The 22,098-nt window shown below is 44.2% G+C and overlaps 1 protein-coding gene across 4 annotated transcripts in view; it reads left to right on the plus strand.

Annotated features, from left to right (window-relative positions):
• LOC125461518 (neurensin-1-like) overlaps positions 1-22,098 on the plus strand; it is a 37,025-nt gene that overhangs the window by 9,207 nt on the left and 5,720 nt on the right. For 2 of the 4 annotated variants that reach the window (XM_048550396.2, XM_048550399.2), the window contains 2 exons: positions 1,696-3,033; positions 9,772-9,972. In XM_048550396.2, coding sequence (XP_048406353.1) covers positions 9,781-9,972 — 192 coding nt within the window. In that variant the 5' untranslated portion in view covers positions 1,696-3,033; positions 9,772-9,780. The remainder of the gene's footprint in view (positions 1-1,695; positions 3,034-9,771; positions 9,973-22,098) is intronic. The other 2 variants (XM_048550398.2, XM_048550395.2) reach the window with 1 other exon arrangement.

Below are 22,098 nucleotides of genomic sequence, written 5' to 3' on the forward strand. Positions count from 1 at the left end.
TTGGGAAAAAAATAACGCTTCAAAGAAAGACAAGTTATTACCAGGCAATAACGATGTCAGACAGACAAAACTATCACTCCCCTGAAAGATGCAGCAACATACTTTTAAGGCTAAGCCTAACAGTCAGTTTTGAAGCTCAGCCAAACATTCATGATGAGGCCATATGGCGACTGTATCAATAACAAAACAATGAATAACTGGGCCAATGTACTAACAAATGGAGATGGAATCATATAACCTGACACTTTGCCCAACTGTCTGCCTCCTTTGCCAACTTGTGCCTGTCCCCAACCCATGGTCATTTTCCTGAAAAAAAAATGACAGGCAGGCTCTTCTAGAATGGAGTGAGGATCACAGGGCTGGGAAAATCCCTGACTCCTAATATCTATCTACTTGATAAAAATCTGACCCAAAGCCTCTGCACTGACAGTTTGCATTTATATAACACTTTTGATGTTATGAAATTATCCCAATCTGTTCCATCAGACAAAAATTCATCACTGAACTACCAAAGAGAGGTGACTAAAAATTTACTCAAAGGTAAGTTCTAAGAAATGGATTATAAAGAGGTGAGGGAGACAAAGGTTTATTGATGGAATTCCAGTGCTTGTGTCTTCAAGGGCTGGAGAGTTCCTACTAGAACAAAGAAAGTGGGGTACGTTCGAGAGCTGTGAGTTGTAAGAGTGTAGCCATCTCAAAAGACTATAGGGCTGAGAAGGTACAAAGATAAGAAGGGACGAAGCTTCAGAGAGATACAAGCTAAAGGATGTCAATGGTCGTGAAATCAGATATTGTTGCTTAGAGTTTACAGTGAGGATTAGGCCATTTGGCCCAACAGATCTGCATTAAGTTTGTGTTTCGCACAATTCTCCTTCCATTTTATTTTCTCCCTAAACTACCTACCCATTTATTGTTCAAATGCATCGCCTGAACTTGTGGTATCGAACTCCACAGTCCAATCACTCTATAAAGAAGATTTTACTGAGTTAAAATAGAACATAGAACATTACAGCACAGTACAGGCCCTTCGGCCCTCGATGTTGTGCCGACCTGCCATACCAATCTCAATCCCATCTAACCTACACTATTCCATGTACGTCCATATGCTTGTCCAATGAAATGTTACTTCTTGAATTTGTTCATGAATGTCTGATAATTGTCCTGACCTCTCCCAAAGTTTTCACTTTGCCTCAGTTTTTTTTCCCCTGAAATGTATAGGCATCTGTTACAGAAGTCAACCTCTCTCAGCTTGTTTCATAGAGCAGATGGGACTTGAACTCTGGTTGTCTAGCACAGAAGTAAGAACGTTGCCACTGTACCACAAGAGCCCAACTAAGTAGTAGCACCTCTCATACCTGGTATCATTCTTGCAGATCTCAACTGCACATTCTGCAGTGCTTTACAAAATATAGAATATTCTTGAGCGCTGCTAGTATTCTCCTTCTAGTCCGTGTAGCATGGTTAGTTGCCCTTGATGCTAAAATTAGATATTTGAATGAATGTGATGCGATGACTAATTTTGCTGTTCTGTTTGGTAAATCAATTTGAATCTATTAACCACATTGTAAAATAAAATGCATAGCATCTTGAATCCAAGAACTGACAAAGTTGTCTTACGTTAATTTATTAGGCATTTGTGCATTAACATCACTTGCAATAATTTTCAACCTCTTCATTTTCAAATGTCCCATGCAGATGTACAAATGCTCTAAAATGCTAAATTTATCATCAAAGCGATGTCAAGGGAACCAATGAATAAATAACAGCTGCAGCTCACGGGGATACTGTTATGACCCTGAGGCCTGATTGAAGCAATGTATCAACATGGATCAAGGTTATGCCTGTCCCAAGTCAAACTGTACACCTAAGAAAATACCCTTTTATAAGCCACGACTTAAAACTTACATTGGATCAAGATTTTGATCAGCCCTTCTAACATCTGCTAACATAACTCAGTGACAGGTTTGTGCCTGATGAATTACATTGGGATGATTTGCGAATGTTAAAGTTGCTCCATAAATGCAAGCTGTCCGTGTGGAGCCTTTGGACCACACTTCCATCAAAGAAACAGGCATCGGGAGATGGGAACTTTCCTGACGCTGCAATCTTTCATTCATCCTGGAGGAGTACACTTTCTCTGTTTCCATGTTGGATTGAGTGACTAACCCACCCTTGGTGCAGCTTTCCTCTTGGAACATGACTAGGATTTTGGAAGGCAAGGGAAAGAGACCTACAGTTCCAAGACAGTCTCCGGTCTCCATCACTTCTCTCCCCTAACCAGTGACTACTTCCCTCTCCCTGCTTAATGACAGAGGTTGAATTAGTCAGCCCGCAGGCTTTGACCCAAAGGCTCCATCACAAAGACTGTCACTATACACCTCCGCAAGACTGCTTGTCTCAGCCCCTGTTTCTTCACGTTTACTGTCGGAACCCCTGACCATGTCTTTGTTACCCCGGTGACAGACTACAACAAGAAGACACACTAATCACCCTACCGTACATCACATTTGTATCAGAGATGGCCAGAGGACTACTCAGACCCCTAGGCATACAAACTAACAACCACCCTGTGACAACTGCTGACTAACATAAAGGATCCTATACCCACAACCAATAAAATTAACATAATATGCAAAATATCATGCAAGGACTGACAGAAACATTACATAGGCCAAACTGGAAGAAAACCGACAATAAGGATACATGAACGCCAACCAGCCACCAAGAGACATAACCAACTCTCACTGGTCTCAATACACATGGACAGAGAAGGACACAAATTCAACTGAGTCAGCACATCCATAATGCACAAGCCAGGGAATTCCTGGATGCCTAGCAATCCAACTGGAACTCCATCAAACACATTGAACTGGACCAGATACACAAACCACTGAAAAACAGAAGCGGAAGTGATGACAACCATCCCAGCACATAAACCACGAGCAGGACAGAACACCAGTGCTTCACCACAGACATACTAACGATGTTACCGAGCAGGGTGATGATACGTCTGCAATCAACCGCACCGGCTTGGTGAGCAAATCTACAATCTCATCCACAATCTGAGCTACAAATCTTCTCAAAAACTTTGTTACTTTCAAAGTTGACTATTCCACTGGACTTTTCTCCTGGCCACTTGCCCTTTTGCTTCTTTCCATTAGCATGACTTCATCAAGCACAGCCCATACCCTAACTTTTTTAAGGAAGAATTCCATTTCACTGGAGGCAGTTCAGAGAAGGTTCGCTGGGATGATCTCTGGTATGGAGGGATTGTCTTATGAACAAAGACTAAAAAGGGGCTCAACTCTTTTTGGAGTTTAGATGATTGAGAGGTGACCTTATTGAAACATGTAGGATTCTTAAGGGGCTTGAAAGGGGAACTGCTAAGAGGATGTTTTCCCTCATGGGAAAGTCTAGGACAGAGAGTGTAGTCTTGGTCACCAATTTAAGACTGAGATAAGGAAGAATTCCTTTGCTCAGAGGGTTGAGTCTTTGGTACTCAAGGCCACAAGAGAGCTGTGGGGGTAGAGTCCTTGTATATTTAAGGCTGAGATAGATAGATAGATTCTTGATCAGTTGGGGAATCGAGGCTTGTGGGGAAAGTACGGGAAAGTGAGGAACGTTGGATCAGCCATTATCCTGTTGAACAGTGGAGCAGGCTCAAGGGGGTGAATGGTCTACTCCTGTTCCTATTTCTTATGATCTCTTGGTCTTATTAACTCGCAAGAAGCCCCATTCACCATCGGTCCTATGCTTGATGATCCAATCAGCTCAATTTTAATTTTAAAATTCTCACCCTTGCTTCCAAATCTTGATTAATGGTATTATTTGCACCACTTTACCTGCAGTTATGTAGCTGGTCTGAGAGCATGTGCATGGCCAATTGGCGTGCTGATACCATTCCCAACACTGATTTCTGGTTTCGGAAGTCTTTGCCATGGTCAGACCTTGGAGGTCCTAAAGAAGGAAAAGAAATTCCGAGGAAACATAACTGCGCACTAACTCTTTAATTAATTGGTGGGAATACTTCTGCACCGTAATATTCTGTAGTCTCTCTCTCTGTTTGATTCATATTCATGCAAAATGCCTGCTATATTTCATACTACGCAATAATGACAATATATCTTTGGATGCGAAGCACTTTGCGATGTCCCAGAAGGTACCTGATAAAGGCAAATACTTCTGTTTCAATTTCTTATATGGCTGATGATACAACACTGTTAGAGACACAGGTCAGATACTGCCTATCCTTTCTGTAACCTTCACCATCTCCAACAGTTCGGCAACTGCAAGTGACAGACAAAGAGTTGGAAATATCAAAAACTGTTAGTGAGGAACACTGAATTTCTAATTGATAAAAAATATATTCTATGAATTAACGAATATAAAAGAAGTAGGTACACAGTGGCAACTGTGTGATTAATATTTAAAGAGATTAATATAATTTTCTTTGATTTGCAGCCTGCAAAACAAACAAATTGAATGAACAAGTGAGCGTTATGTGTTAGTATCATGACTGGGCTCGGAGTGTCTTTGATAGGAGAGAGCTGGAAACCATTCTGATGCAGACATGATGGGCTGAATGGCATCCTTCTATGCTGTCACGCTGTGTGATTTCTGTAATTCATTTTCATGCAAGGAGTTGAACATTGAATAATTACATGAAGACAGACTATTGGAGGAATTCCTTTCTATCTACGTTTCCAGCTACGCATGATTTGTCATCACTTGACATCACTAATGATGCAGTCCAAAAATCAGCATGATAGCTGTTAACCCCTTACACTCCATTATCTTACAATAAGGGATACTGGCAGCACAGGAACATAGGAACGGGGGTAAACCTATCAGCCCCTCCAACCTGTTCCACCATTTAATGAGGACATGGCTTATCTGTGGCCTGACTCCTTGTAACATCAACCCATATTCCTTAATATGTTTGCTTAACAAAATATTAAATATCTCAGATTCAACATGAACAACTGATCCTACAATCACTGTTATTTATAGAAGTAGTGTCAAACATCTATCACCGTTTGTGTGTAGAAGTGCTTCCTGACTTGTCTCCTGAACAGGCTGTCCTAATTTTCAGACACTGCCCTCTGGTTCTAGAATCCCCAACCAGCAGAAATGGCTTATCTTTATCCACCCTGTCTTTTCCTCATAATATCTCAAAGATATCCATCAGACCACCCTTAACCTTTTAATTCTAAAGAAAAAAGGCCTAATTTGTATAATCTCTCCTCATAACTTAACCCCTGAAATCAAGGTATCATTATTGTTGGTCAAACAGGAGGCTGGAGGAACCCAGCAAGTCAGACAGCATCTGGGGGAAAGGAGCCATCAGCATTTTGAGAATGACCTTTCTGCAGGACTGCCAGTCCTGCAGAAAGGTCATTCCCACAATGTTGACGGCTCCTTTCCTCCAGATGCTGCCTGATTTGCTGGGTTCTTCCAGCCTCCAGTTTGTCTACCTCGGACTCCAGTGTCTGCCAGTTTGTTTTTTGCCTCTAATTGTTCTTGTAAACCTTTCTAAATTGTTGTCCCAGATCGGTTCACAGTACTGCAAGGGATCGAACAAGAGACCACAGAAAGAACATCAGATCCCAAAAGAGCACATTGTTATATCTTTCCAGATCAGTCAGAGCCATATCCTTATGTATAAGAACACCAAGATTGCTGAATCCCCTGACACCTCAAATCTTCAACTGCCACACCTCAAATCCCAATTTCATTTTTCTTCAAATGTGCGATGTAGGTGCCACTGGCTAGGGCAGCAATTATTCTCCATTCCTAATTGCCCAGAAGTAAGTGAAAGATCCATTGCTGTTGATGTAGAGTCACTTGTGTACCAGACTGGGTAGGGACAGTAGATACCTTTCCTCAAGGACATTAGTGGACTAGATGGAGTTTCCTGGCAATCAACAATGGCTTCAATGATCATCATTAGACAGTTAATTTGAGACTTTTACTCAATTCAAATTCCACCATCCTGCCCTGGCAGGATTCAAAGCTGGGTCCCCAGAACATTACCCGAGTCTCCAGATTAGTAATCTTGTGATAATACCACTGAGCTGTTGCCTCCCCAAAGTCTCAACCCTTCTATGATCAAGCTTTCAATTCACAAAGTTTGAGGTACAAGTGAAGCTTCAATCGTTTTTGATGTTGATTGATGAAAATATTGGGCTGAGGAAATCAAGAGAGCTCGCTGGCCCATCTTTTAATCGTGAAACAATTCCAACGAGCTCCCCATCTAAGCACATGTAGGATTTCCATCTGAAGTGCCACTTGGCATACAATATGCCTGCCCAAATATTGTCAGATCACCTCCCATTATTTGAACCTTAGCAAATTTAAAGAAAACTCCCTGGTACATCTCTGGCATCCAACATGATTGGAGGCAATGATGGGAGGAAGGTGAGAATGGAGTAGATTTTTTAAAAATCCCTGTGACTAATGTAGTGTGATCTATTGCAGAATGATCAGGGCAATTGATTTCTGCGGGGTCAATTGCATTCCCCAGACATGGTTCATGGTTTAAAATCAGGCCTCACGTTTAAGTGTCTCCAAGTACCGATACTATAGAAAACCCTTCTTGGCATCTGAAACTGGCAGCTCAGTGCCAACGTAATAGATGATGCTGCCCACCCACATTTGTTGAAATCAGGTGGAGTTGGTGGTGTGGGACAGGATGAAGGAGTGGACAGAATGGTGGAACTGCAATCTAGCCTCCCACAGGGTTGGCACCACATGTCAGAGCATTGTCCCAATGTGTTTAAAACTGACTGGTCAGCCAGTGAGGAGAGGAGAGGGTTGGTTGAACCAGATTTGGTTCAAGTTAAAAATCTGGCCACATGGATGAGTAAAGGTTTATGGAAGGAAGACCAACCAGAATTACAGTGGAATTAGTCGGCCTGAAGGCAACAAATTTATGAATATAGGTTTCAGTAATGCACAAGCTGAAATAATGGCCTGAATCCTCCAGGAGTGTACCTATGGGATTGTTGCTGCTGCTATATAATTCTTCCACCCTAACTGAGTCCCATATTTCTTATTTTGGGGCAACATTGTGGCGCAGGGCACTGCCACCTCACAGTGCCAGGAATGCACGTTTGATTTCACTTTCAGGGGCCTATCAGTGTGGAGTTTGCATGTTCTCCCTGTGTCTGCATGGGTTGCCTCCAGGTGCTCCTGTTTCCACCCACAGTCTAAAGACCTGTAGGTTAGATGGATTGGCCATGATAATTTCCCATAATGTCCAGGGATGTGTAGGCTAGGTGGGTTAGCATTGGGAAATGCAGCGTTACCCGGGATAGGCCTGGGTGGGGTGGGGTCTGTGTTTAGATGGGATTCTCTTCAAAGGGTCAGCGTGAACTCGATGGTGCAGACTCCACACTAGGGATTCTATGATTCTACTGGCTCTGCGGAAATGCAGGAAGAACCACAAATTAAAATCCTTCGTCAGAGCACGGGATTGTCATGGGGACCCAAATGCAAGAATCTCATAGCAGCCCGATTCATAATTGTTTAAAGAAGCCAAGCACCACTTGGCTGTGAATAAGGTCAGGAGTTTTCCTTCTTTAGCTCCATAAGCACAAGGAAGGGGAGCCAGGAGTCTCTTGCAGAGGCTTGGGGTTGGGCAGGGGCTTGTAGAGTAGGTACAGGTGCATGGAAGAGTGGAGTAGGAAGGTTCTGGTGGTGCTGGGAATGTTTGGGAGGGTAAAGGGAAATGTGGCAGAAAGAGTCAGTCAAGGAGCGAGAATAAGGGACCTAAGGGGTCTGTCTGTTCTGTCTACAGGGCTTCCAGTTTATCTGTATCTCCATTTCCCTCACTGAGATTTCACTCTGAAAATAGACAATAGACAATAGGTGCAGGAGTAGGCCATTCGGCCCTTCGAGCCAGCACCACCATTCATTATGATCATGGCTGATCATCCACAATCAGTATCCTGTTCCTGCCTTATCCCCATAAACCTTGATTCCACTATCTGTAAGAGCTCTATCCATCTCTTTCTTGAAAGTATCCAGAGACTTGGCCTCCCGGATTTTAAGGATGATCTCGATGACGGGGGGAGTCCAGAATGAGGAGCCGCAGTTCAAGGATACTAGTTAGGCCATTTAGGACTGAGGGTGAGGAGAAATTTCTGTGCCTAGAGTGTGGTGAGCCTGTGGAATTCTCTGCCCCAGGAAGCAGCTGAAGCCAAAACATTGAAAGATTTCAAGAAGTTAGATATGGTTCTTAGGACTGAAGGGATCAAAGTGTTTGAGGAGAAAGTGAGAACAGGAGACTGAGCCATGATCAGATTGAATGGTAGGGCAAATTCAAAAGGTTGATTGACCTGCCCCTGCTCCAATTTTCCATGTTTTACAATGCATGGAAGGAAGTGCAACCTGAATCTACAAGTTCTGCCCCACAGAGTGGTGCTGTAATATTGGATACTAATATGAACATTTTATTAAGAGTTAATGCAAAAACATATAGTTTCTTCCACAATAAAGAAAATGTCCTTCACCCTTCTGTAAACATCAATTGATGCCAACTACAAGGCTTGCCAAGTGCATTTAGCACCCTGGATAAGCTGGTCTTCATAAATAACGATGGTGTACTTCTGAGCAAAATAAAATAATTGTAATGCTTACAAGTGAAAATTAATTTTGAAGCATACCTGTGCCAACTTTGTGGTTTCAATTCTTAGATTAGTGGCAATCGAGTTGGGGAGGAAGGTTGTTGCGAAGCCTTTCTGTCTGAACAGAAGAGTCTTTTAATAGGCCAGACCACTAGCATATTGAATGTTAATTCGAATGGGAAAAGTGGGAAAGAGAGAAAGCCAAAGCTATGAGCTTGGGAAAGGCCTGCAGTTGACAGAATCCTATACATAGTGTGTGAGATATTGAGCTTCACATTATCAGAAAGATATTGAGAGTTTTAGAGGACACAACACAGAGTTGCAGAGAGGTTGCCCAGGATAAAGAAATAAACTGGGTCAACATTGTGGGATGATGTAGTAAAAGCATGATGAAAGGGTAGGCCCATATTGATTGGAGCCCATTACTTCTAATAGTTGAGTGGGTTTCAACAAAGGTGATGAGGGACAGATGATGAAAGGCAATGAGAGAAAAAGGAAAAACAAGGGGGTAACATTTTAAAGTGAAAGGTATTAAGTTAGAGGGGATTTGAGCAAAATAAACTTTTTCACCCAGTGGATGATGAGAATTTGGAATGTACTGCTGGGATGGACAGTTGAGAAAACCTCACAGTCTTAAAAAAGTACTTGAAATAAGCACTTGCCATAACATTCAGGGCTATGGTCCCAGTGCGGGGAAGTGGGACGAGTGTAGGTGGCAGTATATCTTGGGCGGTACAGACTGGATGGGCTGAAAGGAATCTTCTGTACTGTGTCATTTTATGACTCTTCATATACAGAAATCAGTGTGACCATGGAGCTCAGGCTAGGGTTAATCAGCCGTTTGAACTCTACATGAAAGGCAGTGATTTTTATGATCATGGTGATGTCTGTGTGTATGTGTGTGTGTGTGTGTGTGTGTGTGTGTTTGATGGAGATGTGGACCTGGTTGAGCACCTTGGAGGTTTCCTTTCATAATGAAGGAGAAATTCACCAGCCTGCTACTTCACACAGTAAAACCAGTTGAGAAGAGTCAATGATGGGGCCAACGGTAGACACAGCGCACAAGGAGTGGCCTTGATGTTTCTTTACTCTGCCACGATTACTGTGTAGATCAAACAGCTTGTTTGCTATTTTCTTTTTCCAGACCAACTCCATGGCGGGCTGCGGAGATTTGTGCATGACCCAAATGAGAGGGGAACCGCAGAAGCAGCAGCAGCGCTATGGAGTACGATCCTATCTGCACTTATTCTATGAGGACTGCACTGGCTCAATGCTGGAGGATGATGAGCTAGATGAGCTGAACAGGCAGCGCTCCTTCGGCGGCTGGTGGTCAGCCCTCTGGAAGGTAAGATGCTTTGTTAGAATGTTCTCCATCTAACCTCCGTACAGCATCTTTAACAATTTGCCTTTAACACAGTAAAATGCTCTCCCAGGGTGTTTCCACATCTAAATGACACATCATTGGAGATATTAGGAAAACCATTAAAATCATGGTCAAAGAGGTGGATTTTACAGAGCCTTTGAAAGGAGGAGAGACAAGGGGCAAGACTGAAAGGATTCAGAAGCCTGGGTGCCTGAATAACTAAACTCAGAAATGGGCAAGCAGCCTGAATTAAACATGTCTCCTTGCCCAAGTTTGTGGTCACCTGCCTCTAAGGTCTGGTGCTTTGATACAGCTCCCGGGTGAGGCACTTTAATGGTGCCACATTAAATCAAGCTGTTGTCATTATACAAGAGCTGTTACTGTCTCAGAACTCTTCTAGGATTGAGACACGAGCACACATACACAGAGGCAGACATACACATGGAGGCAGGCACAGATAGACAGACAGTCAAACACACACACACACACACACACACACACACACACACACACACGTAGATACATACTAGCATAGGCAGACAGATACATACAGAAATATATTAATACAGGCAGACAGACAGATCCAGAAACACATACACACGCACACAGGCAGATACTCACTCATACAGACAGACACACACATACTCAAAGTCCTGACCTCTTATATTGGAGTTTTCAGACAGTTTCCCCTGGATGTGAGGAACATGTCTATTTTGCATCCCTCTGAACAGCAGGAAATAATGAACATTGCTCATTAGACTGACAGTCACAGCAGGATTAAGGAAGTCAATAATTACATTGCATTAACAGAGCAGAAACAGGCCATTCAGACCAAACTGCTGGATGTTATATGAGGCTCCTTGCGCAGATACCTAGAAGTGATTAAACCTGTGAAGTGGTCCAGACATTTTGGTGGCTTAATCTGTAGAATAATGTCCCCTGGACCTAGCTCTTCATGGAGTATGAAGCATTGTAGCCAGGATACCTACACTTCTGCGCATTGGATTTACATGGCAACATGTTATTTAATCTGACGGACTTTGATTTCGCCCTTGCACCGGTTGAGATGTGAATGGTGAGAGCAAACTGAGATTCAGGTCTATCCAGGAGCACCCAAAAAAGACAAAAGACTCCCTCACTTCAAGTCTTGTGCAAACACGAGCAATTTTTCTTAAGTTTGGTAAGATCTTGGATCCCACCAGTGCCTCTCAAGAGCAAGGGGCTTCATTAAAATCTAGACTTGCACCACACCCCACTTAGCAAACCATGACCAAAATATTTCCTGTAAGCAATAGATTAGCATTTTAACATTGTAGAGTAATTTGCTTTATCCATTGTGTATTTCCCATTCTGGGTCTCTTTAGTATCTGTATTTTTAATCACTGCTCCATTGGTGATCAGCTTTTTGAGTCCTTGCTGTCCTTCTGTAAGACCCTCCTTTAAATCTAACCTATGGTCCCCTCCTCTAATAACTCACTAGATACCTGGAATGATTGGAACAAGAGCCAGGTGGATCTCAATGAGTATGGGATCCTTGATTGGTACAGGTTAGCAGCCCCTCAATGTCAAATCTTGCCAACTAGCACTTGTTTCTGTGAAATGCCTGGCAATATTTTTCTAAACTAAAGGTGTTATATAAAAGTAGGGTGTAGGAGGCCTAGTGATAATGTCATTGGATAAATAATTCAGAACCCCAGAAAATGTTCAGGGGACATAGGTTTATTTTAAAAGAACGATGAAATATGAATTCAATGTTTAAAACATAAACTGCAGTTAAGAATCTAACGGTGCCCAAGGAATCAATTATCGGCAGAAAAATCCATCTGATTCACTAAAGCCCTTCAGGGAGGAAATTCTGAAGTCCTATCTGGTCTGGCTTACATGTGACTCCAAACCCACAGCAATGCAATTGGCTCTTAAGTGCTCTCTGGACAATTAGGGATAGGCAATAAATGTTTTCCTATCCAGCGATGCCCAATTCCCATGGAATAAAAAGTAAAATGTGATTTGTTTATCATTCCGATTTGGCTTTGCTGCTGATGCACTACACCGAGCTGTCTTCCAATCAGTTCTATTTTAGAATGCTGCAGACGTCAGCTGCTAAATATTAAATCAGCACAACTTGTCTGACAAATTATCTCAGAAAACAAAATATGATGTGAAAATACAAATGGATGTTTACAAACCCACAACATTTATCATTCCAGGTAACAGTCATGATTCTGGGAAATTTATTTTCTAAATTATTTATTCCGGTTGAATGAGTCTATTAGATTCCAGGATTTTATGTTGTTTACTTCTATGGCCAGCATTGCCATCCAAAGGGGTAATTATGTTCCCTATTTTGTTCTCACTCATTAGATCAATTTCCAGACCTGAGTTGAGTGTTGTGCCTGGTAGAGCTTAGATTAGACCCAGTCTCTGCATAAGTTACACTTCATCCGTGTCCAGAGTCTGAGTGTATCTGTGTGTGAGAAAGAGTGGATGTGGATATGTGAGTGTACAAGTGTACTGTGCGTAAGAGTGTTCATAACCATTGAGATCTACAGCACATATCTACAGCCTTTTGGCCCATCACGACTGTGCCAATCAAAAATACCCACCTAACTATTGTAATCCCATTTTCCATCTCTTGACCTATAACCTGTATGCCTTGACATCACAGTGCACATCTAAATTCTTCTTAAATGTAATGAGAGTTTCTGCCTCAACCACCCTTACAGGCAAAGAGTTCCAGATTGCCTGCATCTTCTGGGCAAGTTAGTTTGTCCTCGCATCGCCTGTGAGCGACCTGCCCCTTACCTTACATCTATGTCCTCTGGTCACTGATCCCTCCATCAGTGGTGAAGTTACTTCCTGTCTACCCTATCTATGCCCCTAATAATTTTACACATCTCAATCATGTCTTCTGTCTATCTCCTCTGCTCAAGAGAAAACAACCCCAGTCTGTCCTCTCTTGCTACATAACTAAAACTCTCCAGGACAGGCAACTTCCTAGTAAATCTCCTCTGCATCCTTTCCAGTGCTGTCACATCCCTCCTCCAAGAGATAATGGGAACTGCAGATGCTGGAGAATTCCAAGATAATAAAATGTGAGGCTGGATGAACACAGCAGGCCAAGCAGCATCTCAGGAGCACAAAAGCTGACGTTTCGGGCCTAGACCCTTCATCAGAGAGGGGGATGGGGAGAGGGAACTGGAATAAATAGGGAGAGAGGGGGAGGCGGACCGAAGATGGAGAGTAAAGAAGATAGGTGGAGAGAGTATAGGTGGGGAGGTAGGGAGGGGATAGGTCAGTCCAGGGAAGACGGACAGGTCAAGGAGGTGGGATGAGGTTAGTAGGTAGATGGGGGTGCGGCTTGGGGTGGGAGGAAGGGATGGGTGAGAGGAAGAACCGGTTAGGGAGGCAGAGACAGGTTGGACTGGTTTTGGGATGCAGTGGGTGGGGGGGAAGAGCTGGGCTGGTTGTGTGGTGCAGTGGGGGGAGGGGACGAACTGGGCTGGTTTAGGGATGCAGTAGGGGAAGGGGAAATTTTGAAACTGGTGAAGTCCACATTGATACCATATGGCTGCAGGGTTCCCAGGCGGAATATGAGTTGCTGTTCCTGCAACCTTTGGGTGACATCATTGTGGCAGTGCAGGAGGCCCATGATGGACATGTCATCTAGAGAATGGGAGGGGGAGTGGTAATGGTTTGCGACTGGGAGGTGCAGTTGTTTGTTGCGAACTGAGCGGAGGTGTTCTGCAAAGCGGTCTCCAAGCCTCCGCTTGGTTTCCCCAATGTAGAGGAAGCCGCACTGGGTACAGTGGATGCAGTATACCACATTGGCAGATGTGCAGGTGAACCTCTGCTTAATGTGGAATGTCATCTTGGGGCCTGGGATAGGGGTGAGGGAGGAGGTGTGGGGACAAGTGTAGCATTTCCTGCGGTTGCAGGGGAAGGTGCCGGGTGTGGTGGGGTTGGAGGGCAGTGTGGAGCGAACAAGGGAGTCACGGAGAGAGTGGTCTCTCCGGAAAGCAGACAGAGGTGGGGATGGAAAAATGTCTTGGGTGGTGGGGTGGGATTGTAAATGGCGGAAGTGTCGGAGGATGATGCGTTGTATCCGGAGGTTGGTAGGGTGGTGTGTGAGAACGAGGGGGATCCTCTTAGGGCGGTTGTGGCGGGGGCGGGGTGTGAGGGATGTGTTGCGGGCAATACGGGAGACGCGGTCAAGGGCGTTCTCGATCACTGTGGGGGGAAAGTTGCGGTCCTTAAAGAACTTGGACATCTGGGATGTGCGGGAGTGGAATGTCTTATCGTGGGAGCAGATGCGGCGGAGGCGGAGGAATTGGGAATAGGGGATGGAATTTTTGCGGGAGGGTGGGTGGGAGGAGGTGTATTCTAGGTAGCTGTGGGAGTCGGTGGGCTTGAAATGGACATCAGTTACAAGCTGGTTGCCTGAGATGGAGACTGAGAGGTCCAGGAAGGTGAGGGATGTGCTGGAGATGGCCCAGGTGAACTGAAGGTTGGGGTGGAAGGTGTTGGTGAAGTGGATGAACTGTTCGAGCTCCTCTGGGGAGCAAGAGGCGGCGCCGATACAGTCATCAATGTACCGGAGGAAGAGGTGGGGTTTGGGGCCTGTGTAGGTGCGGAAGAGGGACTGTTCCACGTAACCTACAAAGAGGCAGGCATAGCTGAGGCCCATGCGGGTGCCTATGGCCACCCCCTTAGTCTGTAGGAAGTGGGAGGAGTCAAAAGAGAAGTTGTTGAGTGTGAGGACGAGTTCAGCTAGGCGGATGAGAGTGTCGGTGGAGGGGGCCTGGTCGGGCCTACGGGACAGGAAGAAGCGGAGGGCCTTGAGGCCATCTCCATGCGGAATGCAGGTGTACAGGGACTGGACGTCCATGGTGAATATGAGGTGTTGGGGGCCAGGGAATTGGAAGTCCTGGAGGAGGTGGAGGGCGTGGGTGGTGTCACGGACGTAGGTGGGGAGTTCCTGGACCAAAGGGGAGAAAATGGAGTCCAGATAGGTGGAGATGAGTATGCAAATGTGTGTGCACGTGTGAGTAAATGCACGTGAGAATTCATGCATGTTGTACTCCAGAAAGCCAGGGTGGTAAAGGATAAACTGGAGTTAAATCTTATACATTTTTATAAGCATTCACTCACTGACATGCACATTGCAAACATTTCAAATCCAGCTAATCTAATTTCAAACTATTCTTTTACATATGCTTTGTAATCAACCTATTCACTGATATTATTAAACACCTCTGAAGTAGGTTTGGACTTGAACCTGGCCTCCTACATCAAAGGTAGAGACACTATCACTACACTCACAAGAGTTCCCACTTTTTTTTCCACATTAGAGCACAAGCCAATCCTCCATTAATTCTCACTTGTTGCACATAATCAAACACAGTGAAAATACAATGATGGGAGAACACATTTGAATGGGTGACTGGGTGAAAAAGAGGGTCTGTGTGAGTCTATGTTTTTGATTTGAGTCTGAATGACTATGTGTCTTGATTGTGAGTGACATTCATTCACATTGGACATTGCTAGTCAGGCCAGTAATTATTGCCCGTTTCTAATTACCCAGAGGGCAGTTCAGAGTCAATAACATTACTATGGGTCTGAGTCACATGTAGGCCAGACCATGTAAGGATAACAGATTTCCTGACAACCAACAATGGCTTCATGATCATTATCAGATCCTTAATCCCAGATATTTATTGAATTCAAATTCCACCATCTGCCCTGGTAGGATTTGAATATTATGTGGGTCTCTGGATTAATAATTCATTGATAACACCACTGAGCCATCACTTCCCCACATGGAGGAGATGGGGGTCTTGCCTTTAGGTGTGAGAGTCAGAGATAGCCTTTTTGGGAAGACTCAGGCTCTTTGACACATCAGTGGCAGGTTCAAGGAGCCTTGGGGGGGGGTCGAAGTCCCTCCAGTTGAAAATTGAGCAAATCAAAGGCTGGTGTATAGAATGACAGTATCACTGGGAAGATTCTGCTGGTACCAAACCCACCTAAAGGCCTAGGACCAGGTTACAACCAGACCACTGGTCAGTGATGGCAGAATGGGGTGTAAGGAGGTGGTTTGCAGAGGTGAAGGGGTGATCGTAGAGTGGTTGGCAGCAATGGCAAGGGATGGGAGTCAGCACACCTCCCTCCCCCCCCCCCCCCCCCCATTCTCTTGATAGGCCTGTGAAGAAGGGAGTGATCCACCACAATACCCCGTTTGACAACAAACAACCCCACCAGGCTTTATTCTTCAGGCTTCCCATATGGTGAGTCAGTTGGCCTACGGCAAGGTTAGTACCAGCAGCGGTGGGATTGGACCTTACACGGGCATTAATAAGGTGCACTTAAGATCCACAGTTAGTAACGGGGTGGGAAAACCAACAATGGGCCTTGCCATCATTGTAAACTCCACCCACCACCCCCCCCCCCTCCCCCCACCAACCACATCAGGGGAGAGGTCATTCAATGGGCGGAAGTGAGGGACTTTCTTTGTGTGATTTTATTTGCTACCTGATGAGATTGCAGTTGTTAAAGGAACTTAAGCAGCTGCTGCCGCGTCCCTTTATTGGCAGAATCCAGAACTAGGGAGTCTTCATTTACAAATAAACGGCCACCCAAATAAGACAGAGAAGAGGGAGCTTTTTTTTCCCTCAAAGAGGGTTATAAGTCTTTGGAATTCCCTTCCTCAAAATATTTTTTAAGGCAGAAGTAGATAGATTCTTGATGTCCAAAGGGATGAAAGATTATGAGGGATAAGTGGGAATGTAGAATTAGGATTAAAATATGACCTTATTGAATGGCAGACCAGGCTGGAGGCACTAAGTGGCCTACTCCTGCTCCTTGTTTGTGTTTATTGAAGAGAGTTTTGTATTGGCATTTCCTAAATGACATCTTTTTTAAAACAACTCATGGAGGTGAAGGATTATTTCTTGTGGAGAGAGGAGCATATTCTGAATTTAGCTCCTTTTGAGGCATCATACCAGACAGTTCAGTGAGGTCAGAATAGAGATCCATATTCAGTTCCATTCCTATCAGGGTGAATTTGTCATTCACACAATTTGCACTGAAATGATTCCATTAACATCTCATTTTAGTGGTCAGCAATCAAACTCAACTGTATCAGAAGAGCTGGCATCACCTAGGACCATTCTCAAGGATAAGATGACAGTGCTGACCTGTGTCCTTCATATATAGAGCATTGTAACAGAATTCGCGTCTCAATTATATATGACAGTCAGTGCTGTGTAAAGTGGTGACAGAGTGTAACAGTTCACTGGGGAAGACCAAGTCACTATAGCAATATATACTTTATACCTGCATGTTGTAGCTTACAGCTGTGGATAGGGATGGTAGGGGCTCCAGTTGCTTTGCATCCCAGGAATCCCTCACCATCTTACTACTTACCAGAAGCACCTGATAGAAGGATTTGCAGCTTAATCCTCAACCTGTTTGACTGCATTATGAATGTACCTTCCTTGATCATCAAGTTCTTTGTCCAAAAAAATGTAGGAGCAAAAGTAGGCCATTCAGCCCTTCAAGTATGCTCATGCATTTAATGGGATCATGCTGATCTGATAAACTTCAGCTCTACTTTCCTTCCTTTTCCTATAACCCGTGATTCTGTCACTGATTTAAAATCTGTCTATTGCTGCCTTGAATATATTAAATGACCCAGCCTCAACAGTCTAATGCAGTACAGAATTACACAGATTCACTGAGAGAAGAAATTCCTCCTCATCTCTGTCTTAAATTGGTGATCCCCCCATTTGGAGATGATGTCCTCTGGTCCTAGACTCTGCTTTCTGCGAAACAACCTTTCTGCATCTACTATGTCAGATCCTTGTGTATTTTAATAAGGTTGTCTGTCATCCTTCTAAACTCCAATGAGTTCGGGGCCAATCTACTTAACCCCTCATATAAAGCAGTCCTTCCATACTTGGTATCAGCCTCGTGAACCTTCTCTGGACTGCTTCCAATGCCAGTATATCTTTCCTTAGATGGAGAGATCAAATCTGTTCATGGTATTCCAGCTGTGGTCTATCTAGTACCTTGTATAGTGTTAGCAAAATATTTTCTTTTATACTCCATTCCCTTTGAAATAAAGACCAACATTTCCTTCCCTTCCCTATTACCTGCTGAACTTATGCATGAGGACTCCCAAATCCATGCCATAGATTCCTGCAAAGTAGCAGATGCAAGTACAGATACAGTATTTAAAAGACATTTGGATAGGAAAGGTTTAGAGGGGTATGGGCCAAAGGCAGGCAAATGGGACTAGTTTAGTTTGCGAAACCTGATAGGCATGGACAATTTAGACCAAAGTATCTGTTTCTGTGCTGTCTCAGTCTATTTAGGTCCTTCAATGGGACTTAAACCCAGAGGTCTGGCCAAGAAGCAGGACCACAAACCCGCTGTGCACCAGATCCTCCTCCCTGAGTAAGGGCAAACTTGTTATTATAAGTGGATCAATGTTTGGTTGACTCTGCGTAATATGGCAAGGAAGAATGCCTTGGAAGAAAAAGTACTACGGATGTTGGAGATCTGAAATGAAAAACATAAAGCACTGCCAGAAGCCCAGCAGGTCTGGCAGCACCTCCACAGAATCCATACAGTGTAGAAACAGGCCCTTCGACCCAACAAGCCCACACTGACCTTCAGAGCACCCCACCCAGATCCATTCCCCAAGCCCCCCTTACATATATATTCCTGAACACTATGGGACAATTTAGTGTGGCCAATCACCTAGCCTGCACACCTTTAGACTGCCGGAGGAGATCTATGTAGACACAGGGAGAACATGCAAACTCCACACAGACCCTGAGGGGGAAATTGAACCCAGGCCCCTGGCACTATGAGGCAGCAGGGCTAACCACTGAGCCACCGTGCGTCTTCTGTAGCAAAATAAATAGAGTTAACCTTTTGAGTTCAGTAAAACTCTTCTTTGGAACTTGCGTAGGCCACTTAGTGCCTCCAGCCTGGTCTGCCATTCAATAAGGTCATATTTTAATCCCAATTCTACATTTCTGCTTATCCCTGATAATCTTCCATCCCCTTATCCATCAAGAATCTATCTACTTCTGCCTTAAAACACAGCAGAATTTTTGTTTCTCCACTGAAACTGATGGCAATCTCCACCACTTGTGTTACTGAATGAGTGGATCTGCATTCCAGACCCGGCAGCAAAAGTGAAAATGGACCACAAAGTTACAGATTTCTCTATATCCAGTTCTGAAAGAACACGCTACGTGTTGTTGCAGTGATTCCTGGAGTCCGAGTGTGGCAGCAAGGACAGATAAGAGTGTTAAATAAAATGATGTCTTAAATGATGCGTTCAGGTCACGCATTCATTGTTTGCGCTTTGAAAGATGAAAGAGCCATTAAATCACTCACGTAATGGGATGTGTCAGCTCGCAGCTCAGCTGCTAGGCAACGTCATGGAAATAGAGCTTTCGAGGTCTGTTGGGGGAAGGGAAGAGCTAGGGTCTAGGCTCAGGGTTTTGGGGGAGGGGTGGCGGTGAATACAGTGGAGGATGGGGAGATGGCAAGCTGTGTCTGCCTATAATTTGATTAAGCCATTTGCGGCTCGCTGTTGGGGCAGATGTCGCTGGGAACAGATCCGGGGCCAAAAGGTGTTTAACAGGGCAAAATCCACGGCCCTTAGTTCCAGATGCACAGTTTTCCACGATGACTCATATCATTGAAGAGATTGTACTTGCGATGAATTGAAAAAACAGCTTAGAGTCCAAAAGACGCTGTCACTATAAATCGCTGGCATTAGTCAGATAGTTGTACAACAACCAAGTGCATTTATCTAGCAGAGATAATTTAGCCGAACTTTTCCAGGCATTCTACAGGAGCAATTGTCAAAGGAAATTTGTCAGCAAGTCAAAGTGATAAGTGGACAGGTGGAACCAGTTCAGCTCAGGAGGTATTCCTAGAGGATTCCTCATGTGGCCTGCTTCCTCCAGCACCTCGATTCTACGATAACAAGGTGTAGGGCTGGATGAAGATGGCCGGCCAAGCAGCATCAGAGGAGCCAGAAGGCTAACGTTTCGGGCCTCAATACATTTCAGTGAACATCTTGGTGAAACAGAGGCCTCCAAAACACTGTTCATTACTGATGCTAAGATAGGAGATTGCACCCTGAGGATATGGCTTCCTACTGAGGACCCTTCTCTCCCTCTTTGAGCTGCTTGTCCACCTCAGTCCCCTCTGCTATACCGAGGAGATATAAAGTACTGTATCCTTGCCTGGAAGGAAGAGGACTGAGCAGGTCCTTCAAGTCAGGGCTGAGGTTGTCAGTGTGTGCCACACCATTCCCTCCAAACTTCAAATACTAACTCAAATGACCAAATACTTAACCAATAAGGATAAGGTGAAATCAATGAACATCTAATCTATAAAACAGTTAAACAATGCTGGGGTGCTGTAGGATCCTTCCTTCTGCATCTTCAACTCTGTGGGGTAGGGCATCAACTAGAGTATTGATCTCCAAAAGAGCACTGCTGGTACCAAACTAGCGTCACCTCCTGACTGATGATACAGTCTGCCTTCTCTCCACTTTTCTGGTTCCCTTATCAAAACAGTGTAAAGCATAGCCGGCACCAGAGGTCTGCATGCACTTTGTAGATAGCACCAGGGGCATGAAAAAATTGTTTGCCACTATTTTCTGTATGTCTTTTTATACAGGTATAATAAAAAAGCTTGTATCTATTGCACACCTACATTGTATGAGGAAGCATTATTTTATAATATAGTTCAAAATGTTACATTTGATTAATTCCATTTATGTGTCTTGAATAATTACTGTCTGTCAAATATGCAGTACTGATTTGCATAACTTGTCTACGAGTGAATCAAAGTTACCTGAAACAAATCAGCACTCCACAGAAACCCAATCAATGTGTTTTCAAAGCTCTCTGCTCACAAGGGAAGGCCATTCAGCCTATCAATTCTGTGTCAGCCTTCTGTAGCTATCCAGTCTGTCCCATACTTCTGCCCTATTCCCACAGATCTGCAAGTCTATTTCATTCAAATGCCCACCCAATTCCCGTTCGAAAGGATTCACCATCTCCACTTCCACCAGTCAAGTGGGCCTAGGCCCGAAACATCAGCCTTCCTGCTCCTCTGATGCTGCTCGGCCTGCTGTGTTCATCCAGCTCTACACCGTGTTATCTCAGATTCTCCAGCATCGGCAGTTCCTTCTATCTCCCACCCCAATTCTACACTCACTTTGCCTTACTTTCCCACACACTCTAGATTACAAACAGGCTCTTCATCATCGAATTGGATTTCTCAGTTAAACATCTTTGAACCATTCCCAATTTTTTTTTATTAATCGGGAACAAAAGTTCCAAGATTGAGAAGCTTCAGTGATGAGGGAAGTTTGAAGTTGGGCCTGGAGAGAAGACCGTTAAGACGAGATTTGATAGAGGTTTTCAAAATCATTGGTGGGCTGTGCAGAGCAGATACGGAAATGCTTTTCCCATTGGTGAAAGGAACAAGAATGAGAGGGCATAGATTTAAAGTGATTTGCAAACGGAAAAAATGTGAAAAAAATACTTTCACCCAGCGAGTAGGCAGGGGATGGAATGCACTGCCTGGAAATGTGGTGGAGGCACATTCATTTGAGGCATTCAAAAGGATAGTTATGTGGATATAAATGGTGTGTAAGGCAAGGGGGAAAATGCAGGAGATTAGAACTAGATCATGACACTTATGAAGAGTCAGTGCAAGCACAAAGGCCAGATGGCCTTGTTTTGCACTATAACACTTCTGTGATACTGAGAATAGTTTTCACCAATTTTTATTTTTGAAAAGCACAAATTTATTTTAAACCACTATGATATTTCCCCCCAGGTCAGCCCTCATAGCAGTGTTTTGGATTTTAATTATTGTCAGGGACTTCAGCAGCACTGCTGCCTCAAAGTGCCAGGGACCCAGGTTCGATTCCGCCCTCAGGTGTCTTTCTATGTGGAGTTAGCACATTCTTCCCGTGACTGCGTGAGATTCCTGCAGGTGCTCCTGTTTCCTCTCACAGTCCAAAGGTGTGCAGGCTAGGTGGATTGGCTGTGCCAAATTACCCATTGTGCG

This window comes from Stegostoma tigrinum, chromosome 19 (genome assembly GCF_030684315.1).
Source record: "Stegostoma tigrinum isolate sSteTig4 chromosome 19, sSteTig4.hap1, whole genome shotgun sequence".
In the NCBI taxonomy this organism is placed as follows: Eukaryota; Metazoa; Chordata; class Chondrichthyes; order Orectolobiformes; family Stegostomatidae; genus Stegostoma; species Stegostoma tigrinum.